This window comes from Diplotaxodon limnothrissa, linkage group LG14 (genome assembly GCF_057381915.1).
Source record: "Diplotaxodon limnothrissa isolate DT_005_m linkage group LG14, D_limnothrissa_male_GT1.1, whole genome shotgun sequence".
NCBI lineage: Eukaryota > Metazoa > Chordata > Actinopteri > Cichliformes > Cichlidae > Diplotaxodon > Diplotaxodon limnothrissa.
The window spans coordinates 36,974,760-37,000,904 of record NC_140609.1 but is presented as its reverse complement, the minus strand read 5'-3'; the positions used below and the strand labels follow the sequence as shown (position 1 = coordinate 37,000,904).

General features: G+C 41.6%; 1 protein-coding gene across 1 annotated transcript in view; it reads right to left on the bottom strand.

Moving 5' to 3' along the window:
• sptbn4b (spectrin, beta, non-erythrocytic 4b) overlaps window positions 1-26,145 on the bottom strand; it is an 89,478-nt gene that overhangs the window by 27,272 nt on the left and 36,061 nt on the right. Inside the window, exons 22-24 of the mRNA XM_085370287.1 lie at window positions 22,935-23,137; window positions 20,765-20,855; window positions 15,390-15,536 (exon numbers count right to left, since the gene is read on the bottom strand). Of these exons, the coding sequence (XP_085226413.1) occupies window positions 15,390-15,536; window positions 20,765-20,855; window positions 22,935-23,137 (441 nt within the window). The remainder of the gene's footprint in view (window positions 1-15,389; window positions 15,537-20,764; window positions 20,856-22,934; window positions 23,138-26,145) is intronic.

Genomic DNA, 26,145 nt, shown 5'->3' with positions numbered 1-26,145 from the left:
CCAATGGCAGCGACCTGGGGTGATGGAAAGAATGTGATGGCTGGTATATATAATATGAAACTGAGGCACTGGTCATGTGATTTTTTGACACCTTGCACTTAAATGGAGACCTGCGTGACCGTCGCAGGGTTTCTGTAGGGTTGCACACTATGCAGAGGGTATATTTTCCTCCAAACTGTAATTGCAGACTCATTTATTCATATCAACACATGATTCCACTACTCATGCTGTTGCTCATAAGAAAAGCTGATGATAAAGGCAGCCTGCTGTGGGGTACTACATGCACTCACTCACACATGCACAAATGTCCACATACCATCCAGAAAATGCACAAATACAGAGAAAGAGGACGGCTGTTCTTCCATCTACCTTAAAAATGCCCCCATTTGTTCCTCTGTGCTGCTGTAAAAGCGTCACTTTGACTGTAGGAAAAGAAGGACTTCATCCATCTGCTGAGTGCCCTTTTGGCTCGAGAGCATTAGAAAGCCAAAAGTGCTCCAGGACTGGGCAGGCACTTAAATTGTATGAACCTAATAAGACTTTACTCAGACTTAACTTGGGTTAGCTACCTGTGTTTCTTACATCCTGTATTTTGCTAGTTAGCATTTTAGGTTTATCTTTGCAAACATCCACTTCATAAACAGGAGACGAGAGGAATTAGTAGGACGCTGTTTCAAACCGTTTTGCCTGATGAAAGCCTAACACAGAAACATTAAAAATAAATGCATTTTTTCCCCATTTCAGTTACACAGCATGCAGGACTCTGTTTGCTATGTTTGTTCTCACTTAAAAATTAGCTAGCTTCAATCCTTCCTGTCTGCTGTTTTGGAGGTCTTGGAAGTCATTCAGCTACCTCTCCACAAGGTCTTTTTTCTTGTGGTCGGGTGGACTCCAGCTCCACCATGGAGGTCTACAGCAGCTGACAGGAGCCCTTATTCTGCTTTAGAGATGTGATGTGAGCTGGAGGGCTGCTCCAACCACAGAGAACAGGTTTATGTGCTGCTGCAGAGGCTGCAGAGCAGAATAACGACTGTCTCTTGTTACTTATTGCTTATAGTATAAACATGAAGTATGAGTAAGTCATTCAAGAAAACACCTTTGGCATGCACACAAAGATTCAGAGCCACAATAGAAGGATTTTAATCAGAAAATGTAAATAATTCTGATGCATTACTGCTTTCAGACATTTCATATTTGAAAACTTAATTGGACAGTTTTGCTGATTTAGGTTTACACCATCTGCTAGTTGACACAGAGCTGTCTTTGAAGGCTAGGAATATCAGGGTTGCAGTGCAGATAGTGCAGACAGACAGACCCTATGGCTTAGGAGCTCTGTAATGAGCACATAGAAAGACACCTACAACAGGTTCCCTGCAGAAATAAATAAAAAGAAGCTCCACATAGTGATTGTAGGGTCAACATCATCTATCCAGCTGGGCTCTATAATATGAAAACACCTATCTTATACTATCTTTCAGGTCTAGCACCTTCCTCAGCATTATTCTCTGTGTTCAGTTCAGTTCTGCGTGCTTTAATGGGTGCAGCATTGTCTGAACGGTGCATTTAAATATAACTGGAATTGATTGGGTGGAATAAAAATATATACTGTCAGATCTCCATCTTAGCTTAACATCTTGCTCTGAGTGCGAGGGCCTCATTGATGTTTTGCTGCACTTACCCACACACAAACCTGCCCATACTCCCTCATTCACGCACACATTCTCTTATATACTGCAGCACCACAGGTCAGAGCTTAATGCAAACTGTATACTGTATGCAACTCTATATAGTATACAGTTTGCACTCGCATACAGTTATAAGGAAAGTAAAAAGGTGCATCAATGGCCAGACAAAGTCGTATTTTTTGCACAGCTGGTAATTTGTTTATAAAACTTTTATAAAGCTGTACCGATTGCCACCGAAGCCACACAGATTGTTTTATTCTATGCATTTCAAGCATTCAAACCTAACAGGCAATTTTTAATCAATAACATGCTATCGTTACTTCCCCACACCCCCTGGACATCCTGGGGAGCATAACATAGTATGTCTTTGGACAGTTTGCACAGGAAGGTTCAAACCTAAAAACCTCTTGATATAACTGTCCGGGTTATATAACTGTGTCGCAGGCAAGACTCGGACCCAAATACAGGACATTAAGGACTTTTACCTTTAATGCTGAACTCTTCCCAGACATACAAAAACACCAATGGTAGCTGAGCGGGAGAATTCAATCCAAGAACTAGGAAACTCCAGTGAAACATGGAAGGAGGTATTATGTCTAATTGTTGAATGTTGTCATTGTGTTTCTTAAATTTGTAAGGTCTGAGTTCAATCTATAGGATCAAGACATTCCTTTGTCTCTGACCACCTCTCCAGCCACTCTGTGCTGGGGGAGGTTTTATTGCAGATACATTCTATCTAGAAGATCTGTTTCTTGTGATGTTGCTTCCTACTTTTATGATCCTTTTCGTGAGCAGGAAGTCATGCAGTGAGACACACACACACACACACACACACACACACACACACACACACACACACACACACACACACACTGCCTTGTCTTAGAACCATTGGGGGGTTTTACAGAGGGAGGTGCTTTTGCTGTGATGTGTATTGTGTGAACTGTTTTCCCCAAAAGCAAGAGGAGGCCGTCGTCGGGGTCATTTTGCGGTAGGATTCAGAGTGCTTCCTGAGACACCGGCCGGTGCCTCCCTTGCTAGCAAGTAAAAGATGTTCGTCTTGTTTTTGTCGTTAACGAGAATAAGTTTCTAAACTAGCGGGGATGTGGAAACACAGACCCAACAGGAGGAATCACACAGGTCAATCTATATCTATACACAAGCCAGGTAACGATGGGAGAGGAAACAGGTCAGAAGACTGCTGACACTAATTGGGAAAATGAGACACAGGAAGTGAAATCTAACACAAATCACAGAACAGGGGTCAACCACCTGCCTCCAGCCCAAAGAAACTGACTCAGCCCGCCTTAACTAGAGGGCAAAACAATATAAATGGATAATGGACAACATTTCCATCCTTCTGTTCTTATTCATTGTATTCTTTTAGTCTTTTAGTGCTCATTCTGAGTGCTTAGACCAGTTTGGTCTAAGCTTTCGATACACTGCATGTCATTATCCACTTCTAACATCAACACGACAGTGAAAACACAGAAGAAAACACGAGTCCAAAAAAGCATGCAAGCGTATCGAAAGTGGTTTCTCAATCCTGTAGCCACAATTAAACTTGACTCATAGAGAGAAGTGCACAATACACAAAACAAACCCTGTTTTACTTAACAGGAGATTATAGATTTTCCTGATATTTCTGTTTTATGCTTCAAACAGTGGATGCATCATGACCGGCATCACAGTGACTCAGTGGTTATCACTGTGTAGAGCCCTTCTCTGTGGAGTTTGCATATTCTCCCTGTGCTTGTGAAGCTTTGGTCCAGTTTTGGATCATAGTTCTCCCAGATCCCACCTGCAACCCGCCTCCCCCATTTATCATTATTAATATTTATAGAGTCATTAATTTCTTTATTATTATTACTATTATTGTTATCACTACTAGTAGTAGTAGTAGCAGCACTAGTGGTGGTGGTATTATAATTACTGATGATATTGGTCCTATTATATTGTTGTAATTGTTTGAATTATATGTCTTAAATATCCACATAATGCACATTCACATACATACACATAGAACTCACACATAATTTTCATTAAATATGCAATTATGTACAAATTTTTTGTTGCTGTTGTTATTAGTTTTGAGATTTTCAGCGCACATTTTGTCCTGTCATCTATTCCACAGTTTAAAAAAAAACTTTATCAGTGTACAGTTAAGAATGAGATTCAATATGCAACTTTTCTATACAATGAAATAAAGAGATATAAATGAAATGACAGAAGAGAATAAAAATATGCACTCTAAGAGAAAAACAGGGTACAGTGTGCATATAGTGCAAAAACGTTACTAAAATTGCTCAGGTTATGCAATATTACAGCTGCAGAGCAAGTCTGAAAGTGTAGTTAAAACCACACTTAGTTATTTCTCCAACCATATAAAAACAGTGCTTTCTGTGTCGACCCAGGACATAGTGAGATTCTTACTTTTGAGAGTTTTGCTTCACGGTCTAACGTATTTTTTTTTACATTTTGATCTTACTTCAAAGGCTGTCAAAGCCGGAACTGCGGGTGAGATATAACACAGGCTACTATTTGACTTTTCTTTGTTTTCTGGTATTTGCAATCTATTGCAATGGTGGATGATTAGTGATTTTTTATTTCTATTGTACTCTTGGTACATTCACCACAAACCAATCAGCTCCAGTCAGCTGTGATGTAACGTAGAGAGTGTGTGAAACTTGGTTCCAGCAGCAGACGCTCAGATTGCCATTCTTAACGAGTTAATGAGGCCAATTAACTGTCAAGGATAATAAGTGACGAGGACAGGATTCAAAAGCCCAGTGGGTTTTGGGCGAGCAACTGGGTGGGTTAAGAGGGTATTTTGACTGTGCATTCACACATCCCCCCCCCACACGCTCACGCACACACTGATAAGCACAATCTGCTGCAACTGAACCAAATCTCCACTAACAGCGAGCAGCCTCTGTTTTGGATCCATCACAGTGAAGCTACATCACAGACATTACAGAATGACTCGGCAGCTCTTTACAAACAGTACATCGTCTTAAAGCGCGCAGATGGCAGTTACATCAATTCTGACCCTGTAAATAGAAAGTCGCAGGTTTTATTTGCAGTCGGAAAGAAGAAACCTGCACTAGTAGCTCAACAAAACCATATTATTACATCTGTGCTCTTTGTTTCTGTTTAGTACACCCCTTTTGTCTTCAAGCTTTGACTTTTAATTGTCACTCAGGCCATCCATTCACAAACTTCACTACAGAGATTATAAGCCACACATATTTAGATTTGTTTATCCGGCCTGTCATCAGGAAGCCCAGTCATCCTGCAGCTACAGTACGGCTATTGATTAGACACTACATTATACATTCAGAACACTGCAAACCTCAGCTTATTAGATTTGGACCTCTATACTACACTACATTAACATCTATTGCAGCAAGCTGAATGCCAGTACACCAAGACCTTTGTGTCTTACACTGAGACTGAGCGAGAGGGAGCTTTACCTATGGCTATAATGGCTCGTCCATCTCAGTCGTCTCAGATTTTCTGACATTGACAGAAAGATGGAGGAAGAGGAGACGCAAGAATGGAGTCAGTGTGATTAAGAATTAGGACGTCTTTCTCTCTCCTGAGTCATTTTGAGGAGATGCCACCTGTCAAATGTTTAGAAATGAGAAAAGATGATTGTTTAAACGCAAATGTCTGGCATCTGATTACTGATGCTTCTACACTGACTATGGACATACCGAGGAGTCATGGCAACAAACAATATCATTTGGCAAAAGTATAACCAAAGAAGACAACAAATGCATTTTTTCTTCAGAAGAAGTCATATTTTAAGTTTATATTTGGGGATTCTGGCAAAAGACAAACTCTAAATAATACTTGGAAGGTCAGATTTTTGCCAAATAAACTTTAAATCTCACTCCACCTGAAAACAGTAATTGCATCATGTGTTAACCAGCCAGATGATACCTGTCGGACTGAAAAGCAGCTGCCCACGAGCACTTCAATCCTCCCTTTGTTTATTTTTGAAAGTTAAATCAGAGTATAAATGATATAACCAGAATAAAATCACTTGTGACAGATAGTTCGGTGCCCTTTTACTACTGTTTAAACAGCTAACAATAATAACCACAACTGTAGAAATGTATACAACAGTGAGCTGTGGCATTAAAACTACAGACAGGTGGAGTAAATAACACTGATTATCTGTCAAGTTCCTGATCTATGTTTTTGATTTTTATTATCATTCTCTCTCATGTTTCTTGTATTCATGTCCTTCTGGTGTGTCTTCCATGTTTCCTCGTCCAGTTTCATTTTGTGATTTTTCCCTCCCTTGCATGACTCGTGTGGCCTCTTATTCTTGTTCCACCTGTGTCAGGTTTCCCACTTTTAAACCTTTATCAGTTTGTGTGTCTAATCAGCTTCGTGTGTATTTGTAGTCGCGTCGTTCTCCCTGTCACATTGTTGCCGTGTGTTACTTGTACTTCTGTTTTCTGGGTTTCTGTTTCGGGATCTCCTACTAACAGCAGAGGTGCAGGTGGTTCCTTTTTACTGTCCGCTCTGATCACATCACTCATCCTTAATCTGATTCATATCAGATGGGTGTTGTGAATTACTTTACATGGGATGAATTTGTTTCCTCACTTTGTGCTCTTCATCTCTTATCCAACATTTTAAAAGGATTTAAGCATCCTAAATGATGGTGGACCTCAATCGATTTTCCAGGTCACAAAGCCGCAAAGGCAGACACGAGGAAGCAGAATTAGCAGAACGTAAAGCACCCAGAGTGAGTGAGAAGGGGAGGGATGGAGGGATGACCTTCACACATGAGCTCTACGAGGAGAGGAGGGAAGATGGGGAGAAGTAAGAGGGGACTGGGCAGCAGTTGCTTGGCAACCGTCGCCAGTACAGGAAAGAGGGGACGCATTGCTCCAGTTGCTGCTGGCGGCTTGACGTCACAGCAAGCTGACGAGGCACACAGTGCTTCGTGATGATCTGCTGGGTTATCCCACGTCACCCAGTCGCACATCCAAACTGAGGGAAGATCGATACTTTAGTCTTCATCGAGGTCTTTTCACACACACACACAGTCAAGTCCTGAGTTTTACAAAGATATAATCGCACGGTTTAGTGGTTAAAAACACTTCTAAACTGAAATGCATTGTGGGTGTGTTGCTAAAAGACACACAGAGCTGAGTAAACATCGTTTGACTCATAGAGTTTATTTTTAAAAGTCTTTTCGGGGCTTTTTTAGGCCTAGATTTACTGTCTAAGTGCAGCAAATTAGCAAAAAAGAAAAAAAGAGGATGGGATTGGTGAGCTTCTAACAATAAGTTAATTTATAAACACAGACTCAGCCAATTCATTTCACTAATGACCAATGCAATCTATCAGCAGCACAAATGATCAATTCAGACTTGATGAAGGAGCATCTAATCAGCCAATCAAATGATTACAGTGTAAATCCATGTTTAAACTGCGTGGACACTCAGATCAAGGCAGCTGATGGAAAATCAATATATTTATATTTTAAGGGCAAACTGTTCACTTTCAGGGAGCTGTCTGAGGTCTGAGCACGTCCTGATAACATCTCCCCCTGAAATATCAAATAAATCAAAATTCTGTGTTCTCCCATAAAAGGTTTTGAATAATCAGACCGCATCTTATCTTAAGGACCCAGCAGAGTAGTTTGCTCTCAGATGCTAGTTTAATTGTGGTTCACGTAATATTTAAAAGTAGAATGGGAGGCAGCGCCTTCAGCTTTCAGGCCAAACACCCTCTCTACTTTTAAGATTAGGCTTCAAACTTTTCTTTTCGATAAAGCATATAGTTACTGCTGGATCGGGTGACCCTGGATCCTGGGGGATTCCCATGATGCACATTTTTTCTCTGGCTCTCTTCCACAGCATGCCCCCCTCCCCTCACTGTCAGGCCCTGCCTGAGCATGGTTTTGCCGGAGGTTTCTTCCTGTTCAAAGGGAGTTTGTTCTTCCCACTGTCACTAAATGCTTGCTCAGGGGTCATTTGATTGTTAGGATTTTCTCTGTAATAGTGTAGTGTCTTCAACTTTAAATAAAATGTTCCTTGAGGTGACTATTGTTGTAATTTGGTGCTATATGAATGTATTTATTTATTTATTTGTTATTTGTACGTTTATTTTGAACATCCATCCATCCATCCATTTTCTTCCACTTATCCGGGGCTGGGTCGCGGGGGCAGCAGCCCAAGCAGAGAAGCTCAGACCTCCCTCTCCCCAGCCACCTCCTCCAGCTTATCCGGGGGAACACCAAGGTGTTCCCAGGCCAGCCAAGAGATATAATCTCTCCAGCGTGTCCTGGGTCTGCCCCGGTGGGACATGCCCGGAAAACCTCGCCCATCCTTGTCAGATGCCCGAACCACCTCAACTGGCTCCTTTCGATGTGGAGGAGCAGCGGCTCTACTCTGAACCCCGCCCTATCTCTAAGGGAGAGGCCAGCCACCCTTCGGAGGAAGCCCATTTCCGTCGCTTGTATTCGCGATCTCTTTCTTTCGGTCACTACCCACAGCTCGTGGCCATAGGTGAGGGTAGGGGCGTAGAGCGACCGGTAAATTGAGAGCTTTGCTTTTACACTCAGCGCTCTCTTCACCACAACAGACCGATACAGCGTCCGCATCACTGCAGCCGCTGCACCAATCCGTCTGTCGATCTCCCGCTCCCTTCTCCCATCACAAGACCCCAAGATACTTAAACTCCTCCACTTGGGGCAGGAACTCGTCCCTAATCGGAGTGGGCACTCATGTTCATAATTTGAACATGTTAAAATATAACAACAACAACAACAACAGAGAAAAAAAGAGACCAACAGAGAAAAATAAATAAACAAATAAACAAAATGAATTGAACTGAATTGAATACTGCTTCTATTACAAGCACATATTCATATACTGTGTGTGTTCTTTCAGTCAGAAAACTGGCACTGTGCTTCTTTGGTGCAGCCCAGCTGAAGCTTTTAAATGCTAAAAGAGGTTCTTGCACCATCATAGAACATGTGTCATGGCATGCTTTGACCCTGATGGTAGCAGTAGGAATAAAAAAAGGAAAAAGAGCTGGAAACTTGGCTTTAACCTGCTTTATAGAGGCATGTCAATTTGAAACACGTGATGTAGAACTACCAAAGAGACTCTGCGGCATTTAAGGTGCACAGGTCAGATAACACGTTTTGGGCAGCATTTCAATCCCATGTTAACTGTGCCAACTGAAATACAGACACACACGGCTCCACAGATGGAAGCAACTTAAAAAAAAAAAAAAAAAAGGACACTGTACTTCAGTTCTCTATGACAAAAAAGGGGTGCATAAAATAAGTGCAAAAATAAGCTGCAGAGTCTCAGAGGACCCCACACAGAGACACAATGAGGACACAACCTACAGACTGTTTGGACAGGAAGTACTACAACGAGCTGGAGCACGAAAAGCTTCACGGCATTATAGCTCGTCTTTCCTAAGCTTTCAGCGTATCCTTCTATGCGTCTACTTCTTTGTCTGTTTAAATTGTTTTAAAAATTTCTTGCAAATGTTATTATTCTCTAGACCTTTTTATACAAAGAGAGAATAAAACCTTTCTGGGGGGCTATTTTGCATTGCTTTGACGGTAACTGAGCTGAGGGTATAAAGTGAAGGTGATGACATACAACAGCACTAATAAATTGTACCAGTTAGATGGCATGACTGATAAAGATTAGCCCGGGATGCCTCTAAAACAATATTTTTATTTCTAACACTTGTCAGGAGTGAGTACAAATCCTTATCAGCACTGCCATTTAAAAAAAACAAAGCCAAATACTGAATATTATCTTAAAAAAATGCAAGTTGCTAAGCAACAGCCACTGAGAAGTCTTGTGGGGTGAACATGGCTGCCACATATGACTTCAGAAGCTAAACCCTGTCTATCTGCCAAAAGCTAGACATCCTGGTGTGACTACAGTCTGCTCCTGAAGAGCAAGACTTGGGATACTAGTGCTGATCACGTTGGCATTACACATCACTATCCGACCTAAACTAAAATTTCTGACACGTAAACACCTCTTTGAAGAAGCAAAGAAGTGACGATGAGCCAATGAAATGTTTCACACAGCAAAATTTAAGAAGTACAGAAACACAGCAAATGTCTACGGTCTGTTCACTGCAGTGTTTTGCAAGCACTTCTTATATATATAGGTCACACATTTCAACAGCGCTGTGTTTCGAAACACTTCAGGTAAACTACTCTTATATGCTCGCACTGGGTTAAAGATGGGTTAAAAACAAAAAGCAGGAACACATGCTGGCTGTTAATGGCAAAAATACAGAAAAGAATTCATTCATATTATTATATTATATTTTTTCCAGCATGCTCAAAGTTGAATTCATTATATTTCTATTTCTATTTTACACTCTTAACCGTCCCGCTAATGAGAAACTGCCAGATTAACCATTGGACATGCTGGAAAGGACTGGAGAGGAGAGGAAAGAGGCTCATCCTGCAGTGTGAACAGGCTTCACAGATGTCTCGCCACACTTTTAATTTAGTTGCATGCTGTCCTGTTGGTCCTGTTTTAGCATATATTATCTTTTTTTTAGTATATCTATCATTTGGATAGAGAAAATCTAATTTGTAAAATTCAAAGAGAGGAGATGCTGCGAGAGTCTGTAGCTCTCTAGGTTGTTTTGTGTCTCCCGGTGTCGTGTATTATTTGTCCTTACATGTCACTTTTGTGTGTATTTTTAAATCTGCAAAAATAAAACCAAACATGTAGGCTGTTATTGTTCATTACTGACAGCCGGACTACATATTTTCCTCTGAAGATGAAAGCAAAGAAATGCACTTAGCATTATTCTGATACTTCAGCTTGTGGGCGTTAAAACTGCAGTGGACGCTTTTATACATCAAAGTGGTAGCATATGTGGTGTGTCTTAACAACAGCAACATAAGCTACCTTTAAATTGTTTTCCAGTGTAGTCACAGTGTATTTTTTGTCTAATCATTATTTACACTGATTATTTATCCCAGATTGCGTTACAAACACTAACAAAAATACGCTCCATTAGTTTTTTTCCTCGAGGACCCTGGTTTAATATGTGATATCAACTCTAAAAGGTGAGTGACTGGGGCAGAAACATGGTCTCAATTCACCACTTTTGCTTATTATCAAACAATTCAGAAACTCTCTGTTTCTCATCTGTCTCTTCATCATCTCCTTCTCCATCTGTAAGCATTGTGCAGTAACCTAAATCTACACTCAGAGCATGTTCCCTAAATGCATGTGACCCCTAAATGTGCAACAGAAAGAGCTCTGTGGTCAGAACATGCAGTGCTGCACCCTCAACAGTGAAGCAGCCCGTGTTATGATATGTTAGGACTCTGCAACCTGGCTCATGTGTATTAGCATATACCAACCTCACAGTTCCCACTGTAGGAGAAGAAAGTAATCAGACAAAATGAGCAGCTTGAAGGACAGAAATATGTGCAGCTGCCTACGTTACCAGCCATCATCCGCTATCTTACATCGAGCTGATTGGACGAGGACACAGACATAATGTAAAATGGTAAATGGCCTGTATTTGTATAGCGCTTTACTAGTCCCTAAGGACCCCAAAGCGCTTTACACGTTCAGTCATCCACCGATTCACACACTGGTGATGGCAAGCTACATTGTAGCCACAGCCACCCTGGGGTGCACTGACAGAGGCGAGGCTGCCGGACACTGGCGCCACCGGGCCCTCTGACCACCACCAGTAGGCAACGGGTGAAGTGTCTCGCCCAAGTGTCTCGCCCAAGGACACAACGATCGAGACTGTCCAAGCCGGGGCTCGAACCGGCAACCTTCCGATTACAAGACGAGCTACCAACTCTTGAGCCACGATCGCCCACATGAAACATGAAAGTCACACGACAGCAACAGCATTTTGTTTTTGAACGGTGACCTTTATGGTTGTGCAAATACTACTCATCCCTAACGCTGCGTAAATGCTTTGAGGCTGACTATTGGTTGCTTCTGGACATTCCAGGGCCTGGTTGCCTAGGTAACAATATAATGTATTTACAACTAGGTCATATGTCAATCCATGGTATTCTGTCCTTTCATTGGTGGTCGCTTCAAGTGCTCGCCTGAAAATTTATAAAAGTTTATCTCCGGCCCTTCCTACTTCATGTCGCTGGTGTTATTTCACCCGCAATTGGCGATTTTTATTTTGACAGTCAGTTACTTTTATTAGAGCCCATCCATCCATCTACTTTTGCTTATCCACTTTAGGGTCACAGGGGAGCTGGAGCCTATTCCAGCTGTCACAGGATGAGATGCGGGTAGATCCTGAAATCCTACTCACTATTCAGTAAGATAAGGCAGAGCTACAATTTCTCATATTTCATCAGGTGGAAATTTCAAATAATTTGCATTTTTGTTGGACAGTTATAAGACTAGTTGCCACTTAACTGTCTTTAAACAGATACTTAATCATTTCTGTTCTCGTCCCAACATATCAAGAATTTATGCTTTACAGTACAGTATGTGCACAAATATGAGTGTTGTGCCTTGATTCAGTTCCCTCTGCTTCCTGCAGGGGCGTTCACGTTTAGCCCTGCCCAGTATGACACTGCAGAGGATTGAGCCACTATGCCATGGTCAGTGGTGCCCCTTCATTGTGATGTGATATGACTGAACCACAATACACTCGGCATAGCCTTTTTCAGGTTTCAGTTATCAGCATAAGAGCTCAGACTGATGATAATAAATGTAGTGTCAATGTTGTCGCTTCACTAGAAATACTGTATCTCTCTGTATTTCCTCAGAGCAGATGCACTGCCAGGATTTGTTTATACCATACAGTCCATCAGATATAACTGCAGCCTGCTTACTAAACAGTTGCATGTTTCATTTTCTACAACAGCCCATATGGGTCCATCGATGTCCATGTGTCCTGTCAAATTTCTTTTGGCTGTCATTCTGCAGGGCCATCACATACAATATCTAATTTTCTACTGGCAAGCGCCGAACGCAACCATATACTTGCCCTGATGGTGTTAATAAGCCTCGGTAGATCAGAAGAGTATCAACTTCATCGCAATATCGACCATAATGGATTAAAATGATAATTTCCGGGCACAACAACCCGAAATTAGCATTTTGCATGAGTGATTTCTTTGTCTCAAAGTCACTGTTTTGTTTTGTTTTTTACATAGTGTTTAAACACAGCAGCTCAGCGGTTAGCACCACTGCCTGACAGCGAGCAGATCCTTGTTCCAGACCAGGCAGAGTTCTTCTGTGTGGCATTTGAATTTCTTCGTTTAATCTTCAAAAGTATGGGGAAAAATATGTGTCAGAGATGATTTTACCTTGGCATTTAATAACACACTAGGTTAACGCTGACCAAAGATATTCCTTATTTCAAGGGTTTCACTTTCTGATTAAATAAAGGTTAAAATAAGAAAAAAGTCTGTGGTCAACATAAGCTGCAAAAACAAAAGTGTCATAACAAAGAAAAGTGTCCGCTACTGGACTATTGTGGCACTTTGCAAACCAACTTTTCAACTATTCAGCACTCATCGTATGCAGAGTGTCATCATCTCTTTTTGAGGGATTGCATGGAGCATGTCCCCGTAGCCTCTGTGTTTATTGAGTTCGCACAAGCCCAATGCAAGCAGGCACCAATGCAGAACCACAAATTGTGCATGAGTATCATAAACATATTTTACACAGACGATAATCTCTCTGGCTTTTTATCAGAGATGACCAGAGAGATTCCATGTTGGCCGATAAACAAAAAAAGTCATGTCAGTTACTCATATTATTTTTAATTTATCGGTAATAATAATAAAAACAAAAAACATAAGAGCAACATAGTGCGATTAAACTGAAAGCTTTCTGTGGTATTACAGCATATTCCAGGATAAACATATGTCTTGAAGTATCACCTTCTTTACTCACAGAAGCACACAAAGCAGTCACAAGGAGCCACTAAACACAGTGATGCGATAGCGACTGCTAAATGATGCATGGACTACAGCTCTACTGACCAGTGCATCCAGATTTATGTCACTGCAGGCAATCAGAGCCCTTAACACAACCGCTCAAAGTCAAACATGTGCAACCTTGACATGCAGCCTGGGAAACACTGGCTAACCCAATTACATCCGCAGCTTTAGACGAGAGGCTGATGTGCTGTATAAATCTCCTTAATACGAAACAGATCGTATCAGGACAGCGAGCAGCACAGAGGGCTGCGGCGCTCCCCTGCCTATTTAAAAACCCCTCTGTAATACTTTCTGCCCTTGCCACAGGCTTCGTTACACTTTGATTAAGTAAGTTTTGTACTTGAGTGTTTAATACAAGGACTAATGCATGAATCAGTTTACAACAAATATGGCATTGAGGGTCATTTTTAATCTTCAAAATGATTCTAATGCATCTGAACCTTCTGCAAAATCCTTTAACGGGTGTTTTTAAAACAGAGATATATCACCAGCTAATACAAGACACACACACACACACACACACACACACACACACACACACACACACACACACACACAAAGCCAAAATGATTCAGTGAACAGTAAAACACATCTTTTCTTTTGTTCCCATATGTACAGCAGTCTTCATCTTTTGTTCCTAAAAGCTTTTTAAACCGGAGGCTCATTGGTAAAATTGCAAAGAGGCCTAGTTTTCACTTTCCAGAGCAACAAGCTACGTGACAGCAAACAAAACAAGAGCAATTTCCTGGGAATTAGTTCATTATGTCAACCACATTTCTATTATTTACTCATAATCTGAACCATTTTTTTGTTACGTTGGTATATAATTCTACTAAAAATGCCATTTTTATCAAATGTGCATGTTGTATCTGTTCCTGTGTTTAACTTAATCCGACCTACGTACAACAAGCCTGAATTTGGAACCCATCGTTTACATTTCAAAATTAAGATGGAGAGGGAATTTCAGGAACACTTCGAGACAGTTAATTCCTGAATAATTTTCCAAATAAAAATACACACAAAAGATGCCATATTCTGTAGTATAAACAACAGAAAACCATTGATGCCTAAAGAAATTTTAGAAACACAACTCTGTGTAAACATCTGCTTTTCCGGTGTTGCACTGAGAGCATTTGTTCTGCTCTGATGACGGCACGCATCGATGAACGAAAAACGCTCCAATCTTTTCAACTTTCTCACAATTTGCAACTTCCTGTATCCATTATTGTGTAGGTAAGTCATGCTGACTAGAGATTTGACCGTTCTGTCCACCTGCACAGAGATTAGCTGCTCAAACGCTTCCTGAGTAAGGTTTTGCATGTATGGGTAGATGGCTTTCATACATGACATTTGGATAGTATTACGACAATTATGGATACATGTATTGCCATTATTCATATTAAAGTCACACAAATTGTGAGAGAGTCACAAGAGAAAGAGCAAAAGTGCCCCAGGAGATGTTGCTAAGATATTCGAGGAACCCAAGAAAATCACAGGTGTTGTTACATCACTACATCAGTAGGTCAAAGTCCACATGAAATACTCTTTTGTCATTTACTCTGTGTCTATCTTGACTTAGGTCAAAGTCAGACTCTATGCCATAATATTTGCAGTAAATTTCAGAGTTGCACTATAAAAAAAAAATTGAATGGACAAAAAAACAAAACAAAAACAGAGTGACACTGTAAAAGGAAATGTGCCTGCGAGGCTACATCACTGGGACGGCCAGCTGCACTTACCTTTTCAATTTTGTCCAGCCATTCCTTATTCTGGGCCAACTCGGCCATAAAAGCCTGGTGCTTCAGCCATTTCTTATGAAGCTTCTGGGTCTCGTCTCGACTGCTGTCCCTCGCCATTAGCATCTTCTCATACACCCAATCCCCCAGCTGGGTGAGAGACACAGATACAGAAGGAGTTGTCAGTACAGGACAGTTACAGTAAATAACTGAGGAGCTGATGCTGCACAGAGGAATTCCTCACTTTAAAAGACGTGACCAGACCAAAGCATTCATCAGTAGGTACATATATTATTCTAATTCATGCATATATGATTCCATTAATTTGTTATGCAGAAAAACTGAATTATAAATAAGGTGCACTGTAACTAAACAAGGTCAAACACACACACATTAAAATTTAATGATGCACAGCAAGCACATGTAAGCAGACACACGTGTACCAACAAGCATGGCGGCAGGGATCTACATGTGCACAACCCCTCACAGACAGTATCCTCAGCTTCAACACACCCATGCAGAAATCACCCCCCTACACACGCACACCCCCGCTCTCCATCAAAGAGTAAAATGTGTACATTTTCCACACGGGGACCATCTGCGAGAGGCAAACGGTGAAAGAAAAAAAAAAAAAAAAAAAAGAGCCTCACGCCTGCGCTGAGAGCATCACCAAAATATTCAGGTCAGCATCGGCTCCCTCGTCTCTTCCTCATCAACATTCTCATTCCTGCGTGTAATATTTCCACCTGCACCGCCAGCCCCGCACCTAAACCAGATATGCAAATAGAATAACCAGTTTACCGGCAGTGTTTAAGATCAGCAGCCCACGGGGTTGTGGCAGCTGCAGGCAGCCGCTGGTATCCGCATCCTCGCTCGTCTGCTGTCACACGCATGCAAAGATGCTCTTCACCGCAGAGCCAGAAAGAAAAAAAGAAAAGAGAGGACGGAAAGAGTTGAGGGGTGCCTTCTGCAGAGCCAAATACCCTGGGCAGTGATGCAAAGGTGAAGGGAAAACGCCAGGCAGGAGGGTAAATAACAACAATCCTGGAGAGAAGAGACAGACTGGAGACTTCAAACTGAGGCTGCGCTACCCTCTCTTTCCTCTCGCTCTGTCTCTTTCTTGCACTCAAACAGGAGAGAGAGGAGGGGCGGGGGTAGAACAGTGACGAGGGAAAGAGTGAGGATGACTGAGAGAAGAAGAAAAAGAACCCCTCCTTCCCAAAACAATAAAATGGCAGGCAGCCGAGCCAGTACGCGGGCGCCCCTCCCCTTTCCTCACACCTTCAGCGAGCGGGCAGCTGAGTGAGCGAGTGAGCCAATCGGCTGGTTGGAGAAGAGATGAAGTGTATAAGGAGAGGAGAGGGAGGAGCTAAAGCCTGGGATTAGAATTTTTAGGGGGGCAGGGGGAGCAAAGCCTCCGGGCTCACCGGTCACGGCTAATGATGCCGAGCTGGGGAAGGCGGAGGGGCGGGTGTGGACTTGGTGCACGAAGATGGATGAATGAGAGGGGCTCAAAGCTTTAACTGATTGAAGCCCATCAGTGTGCATTAACAGCTGAGCTCACGACTCTTCTACAGCTGCTTTTGTTTCATCTTCTCCTCCCTCTCCATGTACATCACCTTCTTCTATCATCCCTCTCTTCCTCTCTGCAGCAGTCCCAGGCAGCTGCACTCTCTGTCTCCAGCTTGCCTGACACTGCTGCAGTGGTAAAGCACAGAGAACAGCGAGAGAGAAACAGCAAAGGGACACTAAAAAGAAGGGGGCTGATAATGGACAGAGAGGTAGGGAACGACTGAATGATATATTTATATGTTTGACGGCTCTACTGCTCCCCTTTCCTTAAACAGGCCACGGTCAGATTTCAGTCCACTTTCCCTCAATCTGTCACATCATCCTTCACCTATCATCACACAGAACAGACAGGTAACAGGCCTCACATATTTGCACACATACATGAATTTGCAGACAGATGTGTGTGTGCCACTTACTTGCAAAGGTCATGGGTGCACACACACACACACACACACACACACACACAGACACACACACAGCCTGCAACTATAGCGGTCATGGAGGGTCACAGGCTGATGCCTCTAGAGAGTGTAAATGAAATGAATGAGCAAGGAGGAGGAGAGCTTTTAGGTGCATTGGGGGAAGGATGAATGAACAAGCTGACGTAAAAAGCAAAGAGAGGGACGGGGTGGGGCGTAATGGAAGAAAGAAGAGGGTCAAAGGAAGACTCAGAGTCATCATCATGCTATCAGGCTTCATCACTACTTCATCACTGTCCCCTAATTTTCCACTGATAGACATAAAAAAAATGTACATCAGGAAAGCCACCTTGGAAAACTGTGTGTGTGTGTTTAGGTTTTAAAGCAATGGACTTAAGGAGAATGTTTGGATAAAGACTAAAATTACATTTCTATACGTCACACTTTTTCACAAAACACAGGTGTAGCTATGCTGATGTGTGGTAGTGTCTGTGAAGAACCAAAGGCTCGAAGTATCGCTGTTTCTTTTTTCGCCCGCAGATGCTAAATGAAAGGTTATCAGCAGGATGAGCAACACCTGAGGCCCTTTAAAACTTTCCCAATCTCGCAGTCGGTCTCTCTAATGTGATGCCAGTGTCAATGCTGAGGACAAATTTAGAACCAGCTCCACGAATTTTCATCAACAAAGAACTGATAGTGATGTCAATAAGGCGTCACCACAACTTTACTGGAGCTGATGTTGGAACCATGTGACCATAGAAGTGTTTATAGGAGGGATTAATGCTAGAAGCTCTCCACTGACTGACCAATGCCGCTCAAAGATTCTGTCTGCCGTGATCTTCTTCCTTCTAAAGTTAATCCAGCTTCTGCAAGTAATCCTATGTATTTATTCAACTTGTAAAAATATAGTGTTTCTCATTAGACACCAATGCAGATCTGACTCTGCCCTGTCACAGCGTCAGCATAAACAGGGCTTTTGACACTCAGAGGTGTGATTCCTTTTCTGGGCTTGGCTACAGCTGTTGATGTCTTTTTTTGCACTCCAAATACACTGTCACACATTCTAATGTGCCGATTCCTACATGCAATTACAAAATGCATTGCATTGCCCACTTTGTTGATGGCAGAAGACAACAGTGTCATTAAATGAGAAGACCCAATGAGTTCAGGGCTAATGCTAGTTCACTGCAGATATTCTATGAAAGAGACCACAAAAGGCTCAAGATATCAGGAATATCAAACTCAGTACTTTTCCTCCTCAGCATGCAAAAAGTCATCCAATCTAAAAGCCTCTGTGACAAAGCAAAAGCACTGGCAGGCTTGAGGGCATTTACAGAGTAACTTAACATGTGCTACATCTATCTTTATAGATACCCACTATATTTAGCCTGTCAGCCTCTGGGCATACACCTGCTCTTTACTGAGAACAGTTCAGGAAGGGAATCCAGGTGAAAAGCCACTGCATGATCTGTAACTCAGTGTACTTCTTTGGTCCCCTTTTGTCCTGAAGACATTGTTGGACTGTGGAAAAAGTGGAAGAGACAGGCTGATGGGAAACTGTAAAGATGCAAGAGGAGAAAAATCAGCTTTGTTCTTTTCAGCTTTTTTTGGGCTGACGTTGACAACATGCAGCCACTATTTCCTGATACAGTGTCACATGTGCAAGTTCACTGAGGGGCCCACCATCACCACCCTGTAACACCATCTGTCCTGTAGCCCTGCTCCTTTCCATCTCCCCTTCATATGGATTGTCCAGGGTATTTCCAAAATATTCATCAGCCACAACCTCCTAGACTCTACAGGATATTTTAATAAATGCACAAACTTCTGCACAAAAAAAAAAAAAAAAAAAAAGAAGTATATCAATCCTTTAAAGAAATATATTTTTATACGGTCATTTCATGTTGAACTGCTCTGTCCACAAATAAAGTGGTACATGGCTTTGGGGCTGACAGTTGCTAGTAAGCACCTGGTATTATGGGTGATCCTATAAAGTGTTTACCAACCACTCCTAAATCAGTTAGTGGTTTTCTTTACAAGTCGGAGCAAAAGAGAGGTACTTTGTTTAGTCTCTCACCTCAACGTTAGGTGAGAAGAAAGGAAGTGCTGAAATTCACAGATGGTGAAATAGGTAAAAGCACAAAGAACAAAATCCAGGAACACTCGCTAAAGATCCTGCGGTGCAAGTATGATCAAAGTGCTGAATACAGGGGTGTCCTTCATCTACCCCACCGACCAGACCGAAGCGTTCAGTATAAACTGTATATGTGATGCAATTTTGGATAAAACTATCGGATTTTGTTGTAAATGTGTCAGCCAGTGGATAGAGAGCAGCAGTGAGTAACAGGAAGCACGAGGACGCAGCCTGGCCCGAACAGAAGAACACACCCTGCTAGCAGAGAGCTCAGGTTCCTACAGACTGACGCAGTGTCACTCATCCACTGTACACACACACACACACACTTACGGACACACCGACACACACTCAGCCTCCTTTTGCATGCTGTGTTTCTAGAGATATGCATTCAACGCTTCATGTACACACATAAACAAGTCGTTGACACACGCACACACGCACACTCATGTATACAGTGAGATACACTCTTCCTCCTTTGAATTAGTGATGAGGGACTGAGCTGCTGAATTATGCAGGAGGCACAAAGAGAGAAAGTTGCTGAAACTACACATGGTTTTGGCCCATAAGGAGGTGACTCTGCTGGGTGAGAGAGCAAAAACTGCAGGGGCGAGCAGAGGGGAGCCGTGTGCAGCGTAAACACACACACACACACACACACACACACACACACACACACACACAGGCAGGAGGTGTGGACCATATCAATGATACTTTCCAACAATAGCAGTATGATTAAAGCGGGCATGCTCAGACTCCATTTGTATCTCCGCTCACTGTTAGCATGTGTTTGCACAGCATAAAGCTGCACATAAAGGACATTTTGAGGAACATAACACCTCCCCCAAAAACAAAAATATTTCAATAATTCTTTTTAACCAGTTTTGCTAACCGAGGCTTCATTAGCTAGAGCATAAAATACATTTTTGGCTATGAAATGGTGTGAAATAGCAGGAGAACGCTTTGTTTTCTTTCATAACCCCTCGTCTTTACTGTATGACGGCCATGTGCATAGTCAGCCCCCAAAGGCCCATTCTGAGCCAGCAAAATCTCTGCAGTAACTTGAAGAGATGTTTACTTTTGAATCTAAAGAACAGGGAAGAAACTGATAAACAAACACAGATTTTTGGGGTTTTCCTCTCTATTAACGTAGGGCCTTATCATACAGTATTAAGCGCCTTGAGGAGACTGTTGTGATTTGGCGCTATATAAATAAAGCTGAATTAAATTGAACTGAATTTTTAGCCTTTTACCTCATGACAGTCCTGGAGAAACCTCTGAAGTTCCCACTGGTCATTCAGTTTTTCCAGCCACTGCTGGGCCAGCCCTCTGTTCTTGTTTCCCCTGAAAAAGCAAAGGAAAAGGAGACTTCAGTCAAAATAACTCTGATTTAATTTCAGTTGTTTAGATGTGTGTGTACATTAGAAGCATTAGGTATTTACATCAGATTTAGGCTTAGTGTTACGCATTATAAGAGTGGTTAACTGAGTATGTGCCCAACAATCTCTACGATTGCTGTAGATTATAGAATATTTCACAAGCGTGATCAGTATCAGAGAGACATGGTAATGTTGCTAAAAGAGATCCATGTTTACTGCTGTTAACTGTAGATAAAGTAAAATATAATCACTTTATTTCTAACAAAAGCTAATGCAGTAATTATTATGTGAGCTAAATAAAGTCCATAAATTGCACTGTGCTGTGTTCATTTGTCTGTCTCCAGCACAAAAACAACAACATATGCTTCTTCTCATTTCTATTGTGAGGATACACATAGAAATCTATAGCCACAAATAACCAGCCCCACCCCCCTCACACAACACGCTGCACAATCTCAGCTTTCACAGAGATTTCACGGACGGGTGTCAGTCCTGGACCAAACACACCACACTCTGCTTTCTGTCTTTTGTCTTGCTCTTGCTTTGATTTAAATCCTTTAGCTGCAATTATTCTTTGTATTATGTTAGCGCGGCAGTTTTTGCGCTACGGACCGGTTTATGTCCGACAATATTTTCGCGGACCGGCCTTTAAGGTGTCACGGATAAGTACAACAAAATAAAACCAGTACCGGTACCAAAAAAAATAAGATCTATTCATAACAAACGGGAAGAGACCCAGGGAAACGAGTTAATGAGAAAAACAATTAAAAACAAAACAAACAAAAAAGATAAAAACCCTGAAAACCATAAATTTCACACCCGAGCCTCAACTCTCACGGCCCGGTACCGGTCCGTGGCCCGGGGGTTGGGGACCGCTGCTTTAGAACGTACAGCTGGGACTCCGTGTTTACTACAAGTAGCCTGAGGCCTCTTGACAAACAGCAGGTAACTTTTTCAAGTTACCAACTGCTTGAAGTGCTTTCCTGTTTATAATTTGAGATTACTGTTATATACACTATGTAAATATATAACCGGTATAGTTCAATAGAGTAAAGCTACACACAAAAATCTTCCAACTTTCATTCATTCTAAATATGTTCATAGACAGTGTTAGCTGCCAATGAGAGAATTTAAATGTTTTTATGCCTTTTTGATTAACATTAAACCTCAATAATGAAACTGAATCACTGATCATCACCGTCCTCTGTTTCAGAGCTTCTAGTTACAAACTGTCATCAAAAATGTACGGGAACAGTCCCATAAAAGTCTGAACACCTTCCTGATTTCAGTTCGGCTCTTCTCTTGCTCACGATCATCGTCCTGTACCTTTCTGTACCATTTTTCAACCCGGCTGCTATTTTTAGGTCACTGCTCCTGGAAGTACCAAACTCGTGTCACGCTTCGGGTGAGTTGCAAGATCAGGATTGTACTCATATTTTTTTCACATTAATGAGATGTTGCAACCAGAATTTGTTCCCCAGGGTCAGACTGACCATGCACAGTTCCGCTGAGCGTGTCAAAACGATCGTGTCATCATGTGCTGGCACACCACGCACAGAAAGTTTTCTTAAGGTCAGTAGTTCTTAAGGTCCTTCTCCACGGCTCCCTCCTCCAGCTTTTTTGGAGGGATACTGAGGCGTTCCCATGCCATCTGGGTCTGCCCCAGGGCCTCCTACAAGCTGGACATGCCCTAACCACCTCAACTGGATCCTTCTGATGTGGAGAGGCACCAGCTACCTCTAAGGCTCATCTCCACTGCTTGTATCCATCAACTCTTTCAGTCTCTACCTATAACTCATGGCCATAGATGATGGTTGAATGTAGATTGACCAGTAAATCAGCAGCTTCCTACCAGCTGCATCACACTGAATGAGTTGAAGGTTTTTACTCAAAGGGAAATTTGGTCCAATTGAAATCAGATCAGGGCTTTGATTTTTTTAATAGACACCTTTCTGTCGTTTTTTTTAATCACACTTCATACTTCAGACTATTAGCACTTACATTTCTTTTCTCTATATTGTTTTGCATGTACAGCACGTGGTACCTGTTGGCAAGAGTGTCGATGCGCTCCTTAATGCGTTCAGAGTAGATGTTGTTCTGGCTGATCAGACTTTCTCCTGCCTCGATCACAGCTTTGATCCTGTGCAGGTTCAGCTCCATGGTGGTGGTGAAGTCCTTGTGTTTCTTTATAGCCGCTTCCACTGTTTCCACTGTGGTGGGCAGCTCCACGTGAGCGAGTGCAGACTCCTAGAAGATAAAGACAGGAGAAGTCACATGATTTCTTTTTTTTCTGGTTCAAGAACTAAAAGTTAAAGTGAAAGAGAACAATAAATGTGATTGATACGAGTTAATATTGTTATTTTCAAATACTGGATTGCCGTTATTTGAATCCACATTCAAGTGTACATCCTTTTAGATAGTCAGCTGATCATACATTATCCATGTTTATCAGAAGGCTATTTTTGAGGATATCTGCGTTAGTGGTATGGTAACATATATATGACCAATCACAGCTCTGATTGGTTAACTGATTTTATAAAGAAAGATAAGAGTAAGAATTCATCTCTTTGTAGAATTATGAAGCAATAACACAAAAATAGGCTGAGAGCAACACAGAAGTTGAGGTGTGTGCAAAAGGAAACACGCAGTAGTTCAGCAAGAGCCACATGAATGTGTGTGCGCTTGAAGTACTTTAATCAGTGAGACTGCAATGAAAAAAAGAACATGTTGGATTTACTTAACACAGTGGTTGCACACAGATGTTTCACTTTGGCAGCAACACAAACAACTGAGTTCAATCAACACAAGTTAGTCATATTTAATAAACTCTGTGCAATTTGTGTTGATAAAACGTGATTGAAACATGTTTAGATGAAGTAAGTTGAGCTCTTGGAATATTTTAATCCTTCACAATTTTCTCACTTTAATCCAACACTATTCAAGTTATTGAATACTCGGTCACTTAAATACTACACGTTATCTTCATATTACATAATGTTCAACAAAGTCTAAAGTGGTTAACATAACATTTTAATAGATTTACAGCAACTTCCACTTCATCCATCCTATTACCTTATCAAGGTTGGGCGGGCCTATCATAGATGTGATAGGGGTACACCCTGGACAGGTCGCCAGTCTATCATAGGGCTAATATGGGGCGATCGTGGCTCAAGAGTTGGGCGTTCGCCTTGTAATCTTGATTGTTGTGTCCTTGGGCAAGACACTGCCTACTCGTGGTGGTCAGAGGGCCCGGGGGCGCCAGTGTCCGGCAGCCTCGCCTCTGTCAGTGCGCCCCAGGGTGGCTGTGGCTACAATGTAGCTGCCATCACCAGTGTGTGAATGTGTGTGTGAATGGGTGGATGACTGGATGTGTAAAGCGCTTTGGGGTCCTTAGGGACTAGTAAAGCGCTATACAAATACAGGCCATTTAATACATAGAGATCAGAGAGTACCCACTGCAAATTAAAAACCCAGGACCTTCTTGCTGTGAGGCAATAATGCTAACCACTGCGCCACAAAGCTGTCAATCTAGACTTAACAAAAGTAGGAAAGCTATGATTACAAGGCTTGATGCTGAGTGTGTCTTGTCTGCCTTTTATCCAGGGATTTTCCTGTGGTCTGAAATCTCCTGTGATCTTGTGGATTTCATGAGTCAAGGCAACTAACCACTCTTACTAGATTGTATCATGTGATCTCGACAAGAACAAATCAAGTTGTTGAATTTCATACAGATCCCACATGATTTAATTACGTTCACCATAGAAACAGGAAATTATTTTGTTCAAATTACAAGTTAGACTTTTGTAAATGTAACAACCAATTTCCTTTTTTTGGGGGTGTGGACAACATGACTATAATAATAATAATAATAATAATAATAATAATAATAATGTGTAACCTATTTGAACCCAGGTAGCAAAGGCGTGAAGCAAAGATGGCAAGTGTATAAAAAAAAGAAGTTCACCTCTTTTCTCAAACATATTCTGCTCCACAGCATGTTAGGTTACAGCATAAAACACCATTTCAATTTATCCTAGTAACAAGTGACCATCTTTTGTAACACAGAAAACTCAGGGTCAACCTAGAAGTTACTTGGTTTACGGCTCATTAGTTTCACCTGTTTGTTTCCACCTGCATCTTCTCATATGTATTTTTTTTGTATATACTTTATATATATAATCATGTCTGTTTTGTTTATTTGCATTGGCTAATTGACCTTTCTCTGCCTCGTGTTCTTTATTTAAATATTTTGTTTGTTTTCCGTTATTTGAACATCTTTAGGTTTTGGTATAATAGTCAGAAACTGAAGCCTTTAAAATTGACTCTGCAGGAAAATGGGTTTGTTTCTTTGCCATTGAGTCAAACAGAATAGAAGAAGAATAGGCTCATTCACTGATAATGAAATTCTTATTTTAACGACTAAACGAGCCCATATTTAAACTCTACAATTTAAAAATGAACATCCTCTGAAATGGGCTGTACCATAAGCAGGAAGGACTATTCCTAAAAGTAATTAGTTTGTTCTGTCAACAGTTTAAGAGCTGATTGAAAGACAACAATTGCATTTCGTCTGTATCGACAGTAGTCTTCACATTCAGAGAAAATAAATCAAACTGAGGAATTAAACAGGGAGATGAAGTCAGAGATCAATGGCCTGGAACATCTTTCACACTTATTGGAAAAAAAATGCTGCTCTCTCTAAATCAACTCCTTCAGGCTAATAAGAAGAGCTGGTCCCTGGTAAAGATTTGTTAGCAAACTGAAAGAGACGTCCCGGCCAACACACACACGGACGCACACACATCCGCGAGCAGACACACACGGTCAGTGTCAGTTTTGCCTGTGACATTTCAGATCGGAAAACTAAACCTTTTTACATGTAATACAGACACAAATGCTGACTGCAGAGCCAGAACTGACTGTTGGTCTTCACCACGTGGAAAAACTTCACCCGTAGAGCAGTTGAGGCTTTGAAAAAATACTTATAAAGTAATATGAGTATGATGTTTTAATACAGCGCTTTAATACATTATAAAAACAAAAGCCCGGCCATTATTTGGCCATCTGACAATTTCTAAATCTTCTTTTCTCATCACTTTAGAAACACTGATCAAGGTGGGAGGTGGTCATATCTTCTGTTTGAAGAAGGGCAGTCAATTAGAATCAAGCTGACTTAAAAGGGAAAAAAAAGATGGTTTTAAAGGGGGCGGAGCTTGTTTCACACAGAGGTTGAACTGAGGGGCTTCAACAAGGAC